This window comes from Capsella rubella, unplaced genomic scaffold, assembly GCF_000375325.1.
Source record: "Capsella rubella cultivar Monte Gargano unplaced genomic scaffold, Caprub1_0 scaffold_1, whole genome shotgun sequence".
NCBI classification, from domain to species: domain Eukaryota; kingdom Viridiplantae; phylum Streptophyta; class Magnoliopsida; order Brassicales; family Brassicaceae; genus Capsella; species Capsella rubella.
The window spans coordinates 13,299,007-13,314,300 of NW_006238923.1; the positions used below are offsets into that span (position 1 = coordinate 13,299,007).

General features: G+C 33.1%; 1 protein-coding gene across 1 annotated transcript; it reads left to right on the forward strand.

Moving 5' to 3' along the window:
• Window positions 1-14,500: 14,500 nt before the first annotated feature.
• On the forward strand, window positions 14,501-15,294 carry LOC17897052. The gene has a single exon (XM_006305629.2). It carries the CDS (start codon window positions 14,650-14,652, stop codon window positions 15,190-15,192), a length of 543 nt encoding a protein of 180 aa, XP_006305691.1. The 5' UTR covers window positions 14,501-14,649; the 3' UTR covers window positions 15,193-15,294.

Sequence of the window (15,294 nt, forward strand, 5' to 3'; positions counted from 1 at the left end):
ACTTTGACCTGACATACTCCCTGGAGAGAAAGTCTTACCAACATCCACTGATGAGATTAAGAAATTCATGAAGATGTTTGGTTTTGGCTATGATATCATTCACACATGAAAAAATGACTATATCCTTTACCGGAAGAAGTTTGAGTTACTTTTCCAAGATGTAATGCTTCAAGATGGGAAATGGATAAGCACACATCTATAGAGAAGAAGTGGAATCTTGTTAAGGTACTAAGGTATTTTCCCATCAAGGATATATTCAAGTGGATGTTTAGATAAAAAAGGATGGTTGAGAATTAAGTTGGCATTCTAGCAATGGTAGTGAAGATTGTAGAATGTGACACCTGGTTGACTCTTTAGCTTGGGCTCATGTAAATGATAACTGACCACATTTTGCTGCTAAACCAAGGAACCTTAGACTAGGTCTTTTAACTAATGGTATGAACCCCTTCTCTATTCATAACACAAAGTATAGTACATGGCCAGTTTTGATAAATAACTACAACATGGCTCCAATCAAGTGTATGAAGGTTAAGAATATTATGTTAACTTTTATTGATCCATGGTCTTACATCACCCAACAACAAAATTGAAGTCTATCTTGGACCACTAATAGATAAAGGATTTGTCGTGTGGAGGTATTGAGTTTCTGATTCATTCTTAAAGGAGAATTTCACTCTTAGAGTTTTGTTGTTGTGGAATGTCAGTAACTATCCAGCCTTAGGGATATTAGCTGGTTGTAAAGTAAAAGGGAAACAAGCATGTAATATCTGTGGCAAGGATACACCCTTTAGGTAGTTGAAGTTTAGTCGAAAACATGTGTACTTAGGAATTAGGAAGCATAGTGGAAGGGACTACAAGTAGAATCAAACTGGAGATGAGATATTTGAGATACTTAAGGAGTTTAAAAATGATTTTAGGAGACCTTTACAAAGAAAAAAATAAAAATAATATATTTGTGTGAAGATATCGAGATAGATCTTGATGAAAATAAAGAAGACACTGACCATTGGAGATAGAAGAAACGATCTATTATTTTCGAGTTACCTTATTGGAAGGTATGTACTAGATTAAAATGATAAAGTAAGTACTTGTTTCTTAACAACTTCATTTGTTTCTTATAAAATTCTTAATTTTTTGATGTGTTAGGATATGCATGTCCGTCACAATATTAATGTGATGCATGTTGAAAAGAATGTATATGATGCCATATTGTCTATTTCGGTGCAAAATGCTAAATCAAAGGATGGTTTAAAAGCACGCAAATATTAGGAAAATATGGGGATCCGTACCAATTAACACCCACAGTCAAGGGGGAAAAGAAGATACTTACCTCTTGCTGCTTATTGGGTGTCTAAAGAGAGAAAAAGAGATATTGTAGTAGATTATCTAAATTTAGAGGACTTGATGGCTATTGTGCAAATATCTCCAATTGTGTTTCAGTTGACCCACCTATATAGGTGGCTTGAAGTCTCATGATCATCATGTGTTCCTTCAAAACCTTTTACATGTTGCTTTGATAGAAATTCTCCCAAATGTTTAACTTTTTCAGTGACAAGATTGACTAATCAATCTACTTTTGTTTTGTTTGTTCTAGGACGCTTTCCTGACTTGCGACCACCTAGTTATCCTGTGGATCCAACTGTGACTTCAAACATCCCTGAAAATAACGATGAGACACAATAGTAATACATTTATGTTTGTTTTCAAAACTTAAACAATTTAATTTTTTAGGCTGTTTATTTGGATTTATAAATTGTTTGTATTACATTTCTGTTTGTATTTATAATTTCATCTTTTCTAATAATTTTATTTCTCAATAAAATTTATAATCGTTTTAATTTGTATTTATAACTGAACTACGTTGAAGAAATGTTGGAGGGTGTGTTTTTTTTTTTGGAACATGCTAACTGAGTTTATAGTATTTCCTACCATTTACGGTTGAAGGAATGTTGGAGACTGTTTTTTTTAGGAAAGCTGAATGAAACATTTGTAAGAAACTGAAATGAATATGTTTTTTGTAGGAAAATAGAAGGAAAATGTTTGGTAGGAAATGAGAAGGAACACATTTCCTACGATATTGTTGTAGGGAAACTGTCAAATTCTTATGAGAAAACCTACGAAATTTCCGACCAAAATCTTACAATTTACGAGCGATATCCTACCAATATATTTGTAGAAAAATGGTAAGAAATGGTTGTTTCCAACTAGTGGCAGTTCTAGGAGAGTTATTAACCTATTGCACATATTAAATATACCTAATAATCTATCTTAACATTTTTGAAGTACATTTTGTACTAAAATCTATTTGGGGTTATAACCTTTTATTTTGTAATATTTGCATAATCAAACCCTTGCCATTTGAATAAATAACAAAACTTAAAAATAATTTTTGTAATTAAATTATAAACAAATGACAAAATTGGAAACAAGTATTTATTACATCAAAAAAGTTTCTTTAAATCTCTTTTTAATGACTTGAATCTCTCTCTAATATATTTATATAATCTTATTTGTTTTTAATTTATATTATTACATGAAACATATTTATAATAAAAAATACAAAAGAAATTTCTCACATTTTGCAATTAAAATTTTTAAAAACAGACGTATATCAATTGATAAAGGAAAAATATATGTACAATGTCTACATAAGGCAGAAAATTTTATATAAGAATTCAAAACGATTATAGATAGGACTAATATGATCCCAACTAATGAGCTTGAAGTTCGATTTCTCAGGCATCCAAATTAAAAGATTTATTCAGTTTAATCTGGTTCTATATTCTAAACATTTTAAAAAGTTTTAAAATATTATAATTTTTTTAAACACTTTAAAATATTAGAGAAATTCTTAATAATGCCCTAATATCATAATATTTAATTTAAGCTTTATATAATATTAAAATATTAAAAATATTTAAACTCTACAAAAATTTAAAGTATTATTAATATTTTAACTCTAAACATTTTTAAAATATAAGAATATTATACATAAATATGATTAAACGGGTTTGAGTTTACATAAATATGATTATATTTTTCTTATGGGTTTTCTATAATAAAAAAGTTTACGAGTTAAGTTAAAATAAAATTTTTTATTTACAACAAAATCGTCCCGCGGATTGACCACATATACCTATCAATCTACTTATAATACACATTCATAAAATTATATAAAATGAAATCAAATAAACACGTACAAAACTAGACTATATAAACTAACTACGAAAATGACTAATCAAACAAATATATCAAACTATGGACCCGTGGTGTACCACGAGGTATATCCTAGTTAATACTACACAAGTTTACGATATAATTCAAATAAGAAGTAAAAAAGGTAAAAATGGTCTACTTGAAGGGATCGAACATCCAACCTGTCCAGAAAATGCAGTCCATAAATTGGTGTCGACCGACATTGGCTCCGCAAGAAGCCTGAAATCGCATCTCGTCACCTAGAGATCAATTCAACCACCATCATGGTCCAAAATCGAACCCTAAACCACCAATAGACATAAAACAGCATCCACGGCACACAAACAAGCGAAAACATAACAATTCTAGCCACTCAAATCAATCAAAAATACATCAAAATGTCATATACGCCCAGATCAACCATGGTCACACATTCACCTTGATGCAGATTGAAAGGATGGACGAAAATATAGAAGTTGACCACTCCATCAACCTCCTTTTACATCACAGCCACGAACTCAGCAAGTCCCTTACTTGAACACCCAAGAATAGCCATAGAAATCTCCATGAAACCCTTCAGAACCTCTCCTTAAGCCTTAGGATCAAACCAATACACAACTATCTCTCTCTTTTTCTTTCAAAAATGTCCAAAGCCAAAGTTGAGAAGAAACCGACGATTTTAAACTAAACCTCCCAAACCAAAATTTGTTGGTGTCGATCAACACCCAACACTAGTGTTGATGAAACTACTAAAATTTCAGACACTTCGCCAACAGATTTTAGGACTAGGCCATTCTCGGATTGCTTTCACTTTTTCTTCATCAACCTTCACTCCATCTATACTAATAACAAAGTATAAAAAGACAAGATTATATGTTCCAAAAGTACATTTCTTATAGCAACTAGAAACTCTCCTTTGGATGGTTCCTCATATTCTTCAGTATTGGAATCCTCCTTGAGCTTCTCATCTTCTGAATCATTTTCTCCATTATCTCTAATAATCATGATCTTCTTGTTTGAGCTCTCACTTGAATAATGACCAAGGCCTTGACATTTATAACACTTAATGTAGTGCTTGTGTTCCAATTTTTGGTGCGCGTCAATCGACACCATGGGAGGGTGTCGGTCGACACCACTAATTTTGGTGGTTTGGGTGGTTTGAGTTAATTGCCGGTTTAAGTGGTTTAGGAGAATTCCTAAAAATCGACTTAAATATGTAATCAGCCGTTCTCGGTTAATTTAGGACTTATTTGCTTTGTGAAACTAGAGAGAAAGAGCAGAGAGTGGAGAGTTGATCCTAAGGTGCTAAGGTGAGGCTTGTGAGGGTTTTTGTGGCAGTTTCTTGGATGTTCTATCAAGGAAGGGCTGAGTTCGTGGTTGTTGGGGGTTAGAAGGGGTTTATGTGGTGTGTTCCTAATCATTATTCTTCTTCCTTTCAACCCAAATCAAGGTGAGTGTGTGACCATGGCTTATCTAAGCATTAAGGTTGTATGATTTGTGTTTATGTGATGTGGGATTGATTCCTTGGTGTTTTGTGATGTTTTATGGTCTTTGTATGGCCTTGTGTGACTGTTCCTTGGTTTTCTCACCGTGGGAGGTGATGTGGTGGTGATTTTAGGATTCTATAATGGATGTAATTGTAATTGGAGGTGTTTCAGTTTTGTGGTGATGTTTGGTGGTGTCGACCAACACCAGTTGTTGGTGTCGACCGATACCAGTTGGTGGTGTCGACCGACACCAGCTTTTTATGAGCACAACTTTTTTGTTTTGAATACTTAGTTTGACTATTTAGTATTTGTTTGTGTGTGATTGTAATCTTAAATGCTTATGTGTATAGCTTAGTGGATGAGAGGATCGTTTCACTGAGTATTTGTGATAATACTCACACTTCTCATTGTGTTTGTGGTGTAGGTAAAGTGTGACGTGAATCATGGCAATGAGAAGGAGGATGATCTAGGGTCTCGGTTGTTGTGTTTATGGTTATGTTATTGTTGTTGGAACCTGTATTAGAAGCATGCTAGATTGCCATTGTAAATTATGGTTAATTATTATTATTAATTGGAGTTGTGTTTGATATGTTTCCGATGTGCATGTTGGTTAATGATGATATTGTTGGTTTAATGAACTTAATAAAAACGGGTCAAGTCTTTTCACGTAAGCTCTCTAGCACTTGTTAAAAAAGCTTTACCTTTACGTTTCTGATCAAGATCCTCCACTTATGGCTTTATAAAAGGCTTAGAATCTTTTTTATATCCAGATCTTTCTTCCGTTGAGTAGTTGGTGGGAAAGCTTGGCTTAGAACTCTTTCTCTTAAGCTGATTTTCAATTATGATTTCTTTTTGTCTCAACTCTTCTAAATCCACATAGTGTTAAACCTCCAATCTTACTATGATGTCTCTGTTTAGGCCGCCCATGAACCTAGACATTGTGGCTACTTGAATATCAACCCTCAACATCAAAGTTTCCACTTCTTTGTATTACTCTTCTACTGATTCGTTCAATTTGTAGTGTAGCTCTCTATGATAGTGACTTAGGACAAAACTCTTTCTCATTATGGTCTTCATTTCAGTTCAAGTCTCAACTGGATAATCACCTACACGTTTCCTTGTGGTAATCGACTGATATCACCACCTTAAAGCATAATTTTGAAACTTAGTTGGCGCCACTTTCACTTTGTTCTCTTCTGTGTACTCTTGATAGTTGAACACCAACTCAATCTTCTTTCCCCATTTTTAGATACACATCTAGGATGTTGGTTCCTTGAAAAGGTGGAATTCGATGTTTTAGACCAACCAAGGTATCTCTAGGATGAAAGGTTTCTTCTTTTTTTTTTTTTTGATGAAAGGTTTCTTCTCTGTAACATCTTCTTAGAATTCTTCTTAGATGATTGGCTGTAGTAACTCATTGATTGAATCTCCAAACTTAGTATGGTTTCTTTGTTCTCCGTCGGGCCTTTCTTGATTAGATTCAGAACCTTTTTGTTCTTGTCTAAAAACATCAAGCTTGGCGTCCATTAATTTAGTCAGATGAGATGTGAGAGCTTCGAGTAGCAACTTGTTGCTATTTTCTCCTCGCTCCTCGTCCTCTATGGTTCTAGGAAAGTAAGCTCCAAAACAAGTAAAGAGTATTTTGGACAAATACTATTCAGGTTAAGAAGTTGAGAGACAAACTCTGCAGATTTTACTGTTCGTCCACGAGCATCAAAACGACGGAGGCCAGTTTTGAACTCGATAGATCTAATAGGAAAATGAAAAGTCACAAACAGAAACGACAAAACACTTAACTTTTGAGATTCCTATAGTTCTTAGGAAGATCTAACAAGATTTTCACACAAACAATAATCCCTAACAAATCTAAACACAAGTAGAATATGGATAGATTGTTTAGATGCAACCTAACGCGAAGTGGCTCTGAGACCTCTTGATATGATCATGGTTAGAAGATCTTTTCCCTTGAACACTTGGTGAGATTGATAGTATAGATCTATTAGTTTTGGTATGAAAAGAGGGGTGAACGGTCGAATGTGAGAAGATTTTTGTACTGAAAATGGAGTTATAGAAACTTTCAAAGGAGATGACAATCCACTGAACTTGCTAGGGTATGAAATTCCAAAAGCATTCACGAGATGAGGTTTTGAGAAAGACACACTAAAATACAAACTCAAAGGGAACAAACAAATTCAGAAGAGGTTTTAGATAGAAAAAAGGTTTGATCAATTTTATAGAGAAAATGACAGAATTTATAAGGTTTTAGAAAATAGGCAACACACAGAAAAGACTCTTCAACTTCTCTGGCGGTGGGCTTGTCTGGAAAAAATGGGCCTTTGTAAAACTGTGTAGCCTTGTCTCATTAAAAACCTCTCTTCAAAAACCCAGTGGGACAAAATCAGGAGGAGGGAAAAATAGTACAAGTCACGCACTTCCATTGTCTCTGCGTAAGAGGCTTGATTCACAACCAAAGTGGTTGGATAAGCACACTCAAGGTTACTTTGGACTTGATGTAGAAGTGTGGTGATAGCTTGACTTAGAAACATCGTCTTTAATCTTGTCATAGGACCTTTAGGGACTTGTAAAGCTTCTATAGTTCCAATTTGTCCGTCTCCAAGTTGTTCCTCAGGTTCAAGCTACTCCTTAGCTCTGTGATCCTCCTCGGTTTCAAGCTGTTCATTTTCTCCATACTCCAAGCTATCAATGATCACATCAATAATAAATTAAGGAAAAGAAGAAAAAACGAAAGACAATGGCTCCAATGGCAAAAACAAGCAACATAGATACCCATGTCATGATCAATTGTTGCTTATAAATAACTTTTTCTGCATCTTCCTCATGCTTCTACAAATCACTACAAAGCTCCATAATTTTCATTCTAAGTTGATGTATCACTTTTTCCTTCTCTTGATTTTCACCCACAGCTTGAATTAATGTGTTTTGCGGCCGCCCTTAACCCTTTAGACTCTTCTTGATGGAACCACTTAAAATTCTTGTAATGCTCTGTTCCACATTCCTACAAACATTAAAAAAAAAACTCAAAATTTACCTTTTTAATTAGCTCAATATAAGAATCACACACGTTAAGCATACCTAAAACAATTGACCCCCAAAGAACCTTTTACCATGATTCTTTTTTTTGTCTTTTATGTGAAATTATCTCTTGGCAATCCACAATTACACTTCCTCAAACCACTAGAAGATCTACTCGTACTAGATGAAACGGTGCTTAAATCCATCTAAGCAAAATCCATACTACTATTTCACCATCTTAAACAATAGTCAACAACTTGTGTTAAACAATGACAAAAAGGGAAAAAACCCAAAACTTTCACTAAGACAAATCCTGACATAAACAAATAAGAAATAAAAGTGAAATCTTTTTTTTTCCAAACAAAGCAATTCTCAAAATCGACCCACAATTTTATTTACTATATAAACTCAACAAAATCTAGAAAAAATCGAGAAACAGATTATAATCCACAAACCTTACATTCAAAAGTATCGACTTCTTTTTAACATTTAAATCAAGTTGAAAACGAGAATCTTGCATTGATGTAATGAGATTTGAGTTCAATTCACTCACTAACTTGTATTGCGAAAATAGCTTTTCTCAAGAACCCAATGTAACGCCCGTGAACCAGATTTTGCTTGGAGTGTCGATCGACACCAGTAATGGGTGTCGATCGACATCAGGAATGGGTGGCTATCGATTCCACAATTTTTTGTTTCACTTGGTTTGATTTTATTTGTGAAATTGATTTGGGTTGGGTTGGTTAACCCTAATTTCGTGATTTAAAAGGAGAGTAATTTTTTTGAGGAGGTTTAATTGCTTTTGTTTATTCCATAGAGTGAAGAAAGTTTCTAAATACTTCCAGTGAAGTTCTTGTGAGTTTTGAGTGTGATTCTTGAGAGTTCTAGCCTAAAGGAAGCGATATATGTGGTTGTTGATATTAGAAGAGGTGCTTCCTCTTTTGGGCTCTTTTTCATCAAAGTTCACCTAATTCAAAACGTGACTGCATGATCAAGGCTTATTTAAGCAGTTTGATCATTGTTTTGGGTGATTTCATGATTGTTTGGTTGATTCATTTGCTTGTTTGCTATGTTTTTATGTCTCTGTGCAGCCTGGTGAGATTTGTTGTTGGCCCAGGAGTGCTTAGGACTGAAGATCCAGCGAGAAAATGCGACTGGAGCGACTTCAGAGCGTCGGTGTAGAGCGTCGGTGTAGAGCGTCGGTGTCGATCGACACCAATGAATTGTTTCACAAGGATTGTTGCGTGTGATGATCGACATCAGTGGTGGGTGTCGATCGACACTACTCGTTTTCTGGAGTGTTGAGCGCATATGTCGACTGACACTAGGAGGTGTCGACACGAGTGGTGGGTGTTGATCGACACTACTCGTGTTCTGGAGTGTCGAGCGCGTATGTCGACCGACACTAGGAGATGTCGACACTAGTCCTCAACAGCGGCTGAGTTTTGTTAATTCTTTGATGGTGATGTGTTATTGCCTAAATGTGTTTGATGTTGCTTGTGTGTATAGCCCAGTAGTTGGGATAAGTGCCTCAGTAAATATTTCTGGGAATACTTATGCATCTCTTTTTGTTGTACAAATAAAAACAAAGTGTGACCATGAAATTATGTTTTTACCTTGACTTGTGATTTCAATATTTATATATGTCAATTGGACGAGATCTTGTTTAAGAAGAAATTGTTCTGGTTTTAAGAGAAAATTTTGTGGGTAAGGATGTTAATTAGGTCATAAACATAATTAATTGACGATTACCAGATTCCGTCAAGCCGTACAAAAATATTGTACTAAAAGCTATGGTTATGGTGTTTTATATGTATCTTCTGTTTGTATAGCCCCGGTTCCAAAATATTAAGAGGCTTAGGGCAAAAAAAAAAATTTTGGACGCTTAACATATATACACTAAATTTGAGAAAATTGTGAAATGCCATGAACAATACCCAAATTTGTGAAAAATGCCGCTTTCAATTCAATCTTTTATAAAATGCCATAGGACCCACTTTTAACTTATTCAAATTACAAATTTATCATTTTAAAACTTTATCTCTTTTCTTTCATATTTTTCTTTCTCTTCTTCATTCATCTTTTTCTTTCTCTTCTTCATTCATCATTTTTTCTTTCTTCAACAACAAACAAATTTCTTTACAATTCCAGCAGACTAGTTTGGCGGACCAATTCCCACAGACTACTTTCAACAGACCATAACCAGATCCGACAGACCAGTGCCGACAGACGAGATCCGGCAGACCAGTCTCGATAGACCAGTTCCAGTAGATCAGATCCGGCGGACAAGTTCCAACGGTCCATAACCAGTTCCGATGAACCAGAACTGATAGACCGGAATCGGTAGACCAAAACTTGTCTATCCCATAGATCTCTTGAAACCACAACTAATTGAGAAGAAGATAGAAAAAATGATGCATCTATGGAAGACATCATCAACGATCCATCAAAGTATACACTTTGGTTCACATATTTGTGTCTAGATGAACTAGATCCGGTGGACTATATCTGGTGGTTGTAATATGTCTATTTTTTGTTTCCTAATTTGTTGTCCATCATTCATATATAGTAAAGTAAATCCAACTTGTCCATAATACAGCAAAGCGTGTCGACACAAAAATACATGTCTATTAATTAATGTCTATAACTAATGTTAGACCTGTAAAGGTGTCCCAGCTCATGTCAGATTTTTTTGTCTTTTTTATCCTTTTTATTTGACATAATAATAAATATGGTATTTAAAAAAATACAAAGTTGGAAATGGCAGTTTTAAAATAATAAGTTTTGAAAATGGCATTTTATACCAAATTCCCCTAAAGTTTTAGTATATTTGGACCTATTTATGTATTTTAAAAAATTGGTTGGGTCCTTTTAAATATTTTTCTAAAAAATAGACCCTAACATATGTTTTAATGTTAAGAATTGGTGTTATATTTTAACACTTTAAAAATAAAATGGATCCTTAAACATAAAAGATTTTTTGAAATTGGTGATTGTTCTATGGCTGGACAACTTGCCAATCTGTCCTGCCCACTTAAGTTGGGCATGTTTTCGTACATATATGTTTTTATGTGATGTTGATAGTTCATATAAAGATTTTGACGTATATTTATATATATGTGTTGACGTATAATTCGTATATCTGCGAATATTTTTTTTTTTTAATATCTTAGTCTGATCTGTCTTCGCTAACTTTACATCCCAATTTCTTTTGTTTTGGGCCCAACAGCTCGTGCATTGTTTTTTGTTTTAGTTGGTTCACCATCAACACAGAATAAATTTGACTAGTTTAATCGGCGCACGAAGGTGTCAATGAACAGTATTGACAGCTAATGTAACTTGTTAGTATTCCAAACTTTTCAAGTTCCTAACAGTGGATTCAGTATTCAGGATTAGAATCCTTTTTGTATTAAATGAAACTGAACATAACAAAACTCATATAATATTGTGAGTTGAGAACAGCAAAGCTGTGATGGGTCTTTTGCTTTGGTGACAAGTCATACGTAGACTCCTTAGCTAGACTTATTGTCCAAACAGTAAGTGGTTTTTGTTTCTTGGACACATGTTGTTGTCCTTTATAAACTCGTCACGCTCTTTCTCTACCATTATCCCAAATGTCCATTAGTCCCAATCGTGTGTGTGGACTATGGAGGAAACTACGATAAAGTTGAAATCACGAGTAACGTACTTTTCACGTGCTAAGGCACATGCAGTGCGGTCGGGTGAGTTGTGTACATCTCACCATTTTTATATATTGAATCTATTACCAATCTAATCGTCTTTGTTATACTAACCTTCTTCTTTTGTTTTTTTCCTACTTTATAGATCTGTCATTTGATTCACTTTGTTTCTCATGTGGGTCTCTCTTTACTAGACATAGATGATAAACTAAGTTTTTAGTTTATAACATTAATCTCTTTCTATAATCACTTTGGTTTCCATTGTTACAAATCATTGTTTCGGTGTAAGATTATTTGTTTTGTTAAGTACGTCAGATTAGTAATGTAGTACAGAGTCCATTGTATTATTAGGCAACATAGATCCATCAAGTATTATATAATTTGCTTAATAGTGATGACCATATGCATCCTTCTATTTTATGTTAGAATATGTATTATTTATTTATTTATATTACATTACGTATGTGATCTTTTAAACGTTGATGAGGACGACAAAAAAAAAGCACACTGATGAGATGTAAGATTTAACATATTAGAGTTAACGTAAGAAACAAAATCTCATAATTATGCTTCTTGTTTTCAACCTCATAATTATGAATTTTGACCTTCTTAATTATAAACAGAAATAAAATTTGTGTGTCATATCGGAACAACCTCTTAAGCGTGTTTGAAAAAAATTAGACAGGTTACATAACTTACATTTTTATGATTTTCAGCTTACTATATTTATTTTACATAAATTTAAATTAAGTCGTTTTTTGTTATATAAGCCAGTCCAAATTTGTATACATAAGGTTGGCAATTATGAATCTTAGATTTAGAAAAGACAACTAAAAAATCAATAAAGTTTTGAGCAAATTACGCGATTATGAAACTTTATAAATTGTTTGGTACAAATCTATCCAAACACAACATTGATGTGTTTTTTTCTTTGTTTGAAAAAACAGCAGTGATGTCTGTTTAGGTACTCTTCAGTCTTAATGAAATGATTAATCCAACAAACCACGTGAAAGTTAGTAACGAAAGACTATTTTTAAGACATATGTATACTATCTATTATTGGAGTATTAGATAAAATTAAGATACACCAATTTAATCCTAATACGATTTTTTTTTGCTATGCGCTAGGCTTACCTAGAAGGTCCGACTAGCGTCTAGCAATTGAGTTAAAATAAAAATATTATGATGGACCGAATCGTGAAGCAATACTTGAGATAGTGAAACGGCCCAATCCATGTGGTCGATCTTATCGTTTCAGCTTTATTCTTTTTATTTCGAAAATCGAAAGATTTAGTATTGATTTGAGTTTATCTTATTTAGTTATTTTTCGATATAAGTCTAAAAATAATATCTTTTTTTATTTCTAAAAACAGTCTTAAAGATTACCATTATAAACTTAAAAAATGTCATATAGTGGCTAAAACTGGCTATGCTAAATAAATATTTCCAAGAGATCCAAATAATACAACACTGATTATAAAATGAAAAAGTAGACTGAAGTGTGTATTGGAAGAAGGGGACAAAGACAGTAGACATTAGTACATAATTCAAATAACTTTTAGTATTTTACCATCAAATTTGGACCTCTTCTAGGGAAAAGATAAAACTACAAGTTTAGAGCAATTATTAAACTAAACTCAATCTTAATGATATAACCATTTAATATGTTTTTTGCAGGCTCAATAAATGTAGGCATCAAAATGATGAGTTTTATATTCACGCGAGTGGTAAGTGCGACTCAAAAATTGAACCAACTTCAACTAGACTTCGTAGTTCTTGTTTTTTTTTTTTTTTGTTCTTTTAAATTTTTATTAGTCATTAATAATAACTTCGTTAATGTTTTTTTTTTTTTCCTTAATGTTAAATCATTCTTACTACTAATTTTAAAATTTTAGTTTGGATGTTGCGGGCAAAACGATTTAAACCATAAGCATATTACAATATTTTATGATCTCTAAAACGATTTACAGAGAACAAAATTTCTTTTTATGTAAAGTAGTTCGTAATTAGTCCGTGGATTGTTCTATTTTTTTATAGCATTACCACATAATATATTTATAAATAATAATAATAAACGGTTTAATTCACAAATAAAATTGTCTGTCCAAATTTCCGCAACCATTTAATCTCATATTGTAGTATTTATTATAACTTAAATTAGATGAAAAACTATAAATTTAACTGACCGGATTATCATTGAATTATTATGATCCATTTAACTAATAAATTCATTAAGTGTATTATATTGTATATACAAAAAAAAAAGTTGTAATAAACTAGATTACCGTTTGAGTCACATTATTAATCTGACAGGGTATTAGTTTCAATTATTTTCAATATTTCAAATGCTACACGGTACAAATGGTGCCACCAAATTATAAAAACATTAATGGTAAGATTTATAAGTTAAATATCATATACTATATGGTGTTTATTTATATATCATAAGAGTATCAACATGAACTGTATGCGGTCTATGTAAGCGTTGTCCCATTTCCTCATGCAAAATTCGAAACTGATGCTTACATTTGGGGGTAGGGTATCAACTGTGACATAAGAAATAGTATATACTGAAATGTTACCATAAATTAGTAAGCATAATTTTGCTCTCTCTTCTTGTTTTTTACTAAATTAAGTCATCGATTTAACAAAAATGAAATATATTTAAAAGCATGGAACATATATGTCATAATAATAAAGTATGTTTTAAAAAAAACTACTATTCTTTTAAGTAAAAGAATTTTTGTTAATACTACATAAATCATTTTAAAAAGTGTACTGTAATATGAATAAAATTATATTGTAGTAAAAATATGATTCGAAATATATCTTTCATATACAGAAATGAAATAATTTAATAACTATTTTAAAAATGACAATACTCTCAATTATTTCATTTCCTACCTACAAGCCAAATCTCAATTATTTTTTAAAAAGCAGATATTCCTTACGAAATAATATATTTACAGAAAATATAATTGACCAGATTGAGAAGAAGACAGTTTTGTGGAAAGAAATCTGAAAGTGATTGTGAATGTGATGAAACCCAAAAAATAATGATAAAGCCACTTTGACCAAAGCCCTCTCTATCTCCTTATTTTAACCATGCATCAAAGCTTTCTAACTACCACAAACCCAAACTCTCCTCTCTCTCTCTTTCTCACATGAGAAACTAAGTCCTTTTGTGTTATCAAGAAATTTCATATCTCTTGTCTCTTAAGAGTAATCAAGAAAAAAGATCTATTGGATTCAAGATGATGGAGACGAGACAAAACAGTGTTCAGTTCCAAAGAAACACTTTCATACCAATGTTATGTTCAAGACCTTCCATCAAGAACGTGACCGTCCCGACTAAATTACATCAAGAAGACCATAAAACCGATCCTTTGTCTCCCAAGATAAGCTGCATTGGTCAAGTCAAAAGAAGCAACAAGATCGGTGGCTATCCCACCACCACTTCCTCCTCCATCACCCCAGCCACTCACCACCGTTACTTCAAGCTTAAACGTCTCTTCTCCGGCAAGAACCTAACCTTCTCAGCTCCCACCACCACCACGACCAAGACTAGTCGTGGAAGAATCAGAAAAGAGGAGTTTGATAACAAAAAGATTGTTGTTATCGACGTTGCTCAATTGGATCCTCCGTTACCGGTGGTTAAGAAGAAGCATGACGGTGGTGCCGGAGATAAAGCCGGAGAGAATCTGTGGATGAGAAGATCTGGTGGTGGTGGTTGTCAATTACGGAGTTTGCAGATTCAACCCAATGGAGCTCATCAGTTGAAAGTAGCAACTGTTTGAGTTTGGCTTTTTGGATCAATCAAAAGCTTTTTTTTTTATTTGTTGTTGTGATTTTAGTTATTAATATTAGGTTGTACAAATATAAAATTCATACTTTATGAT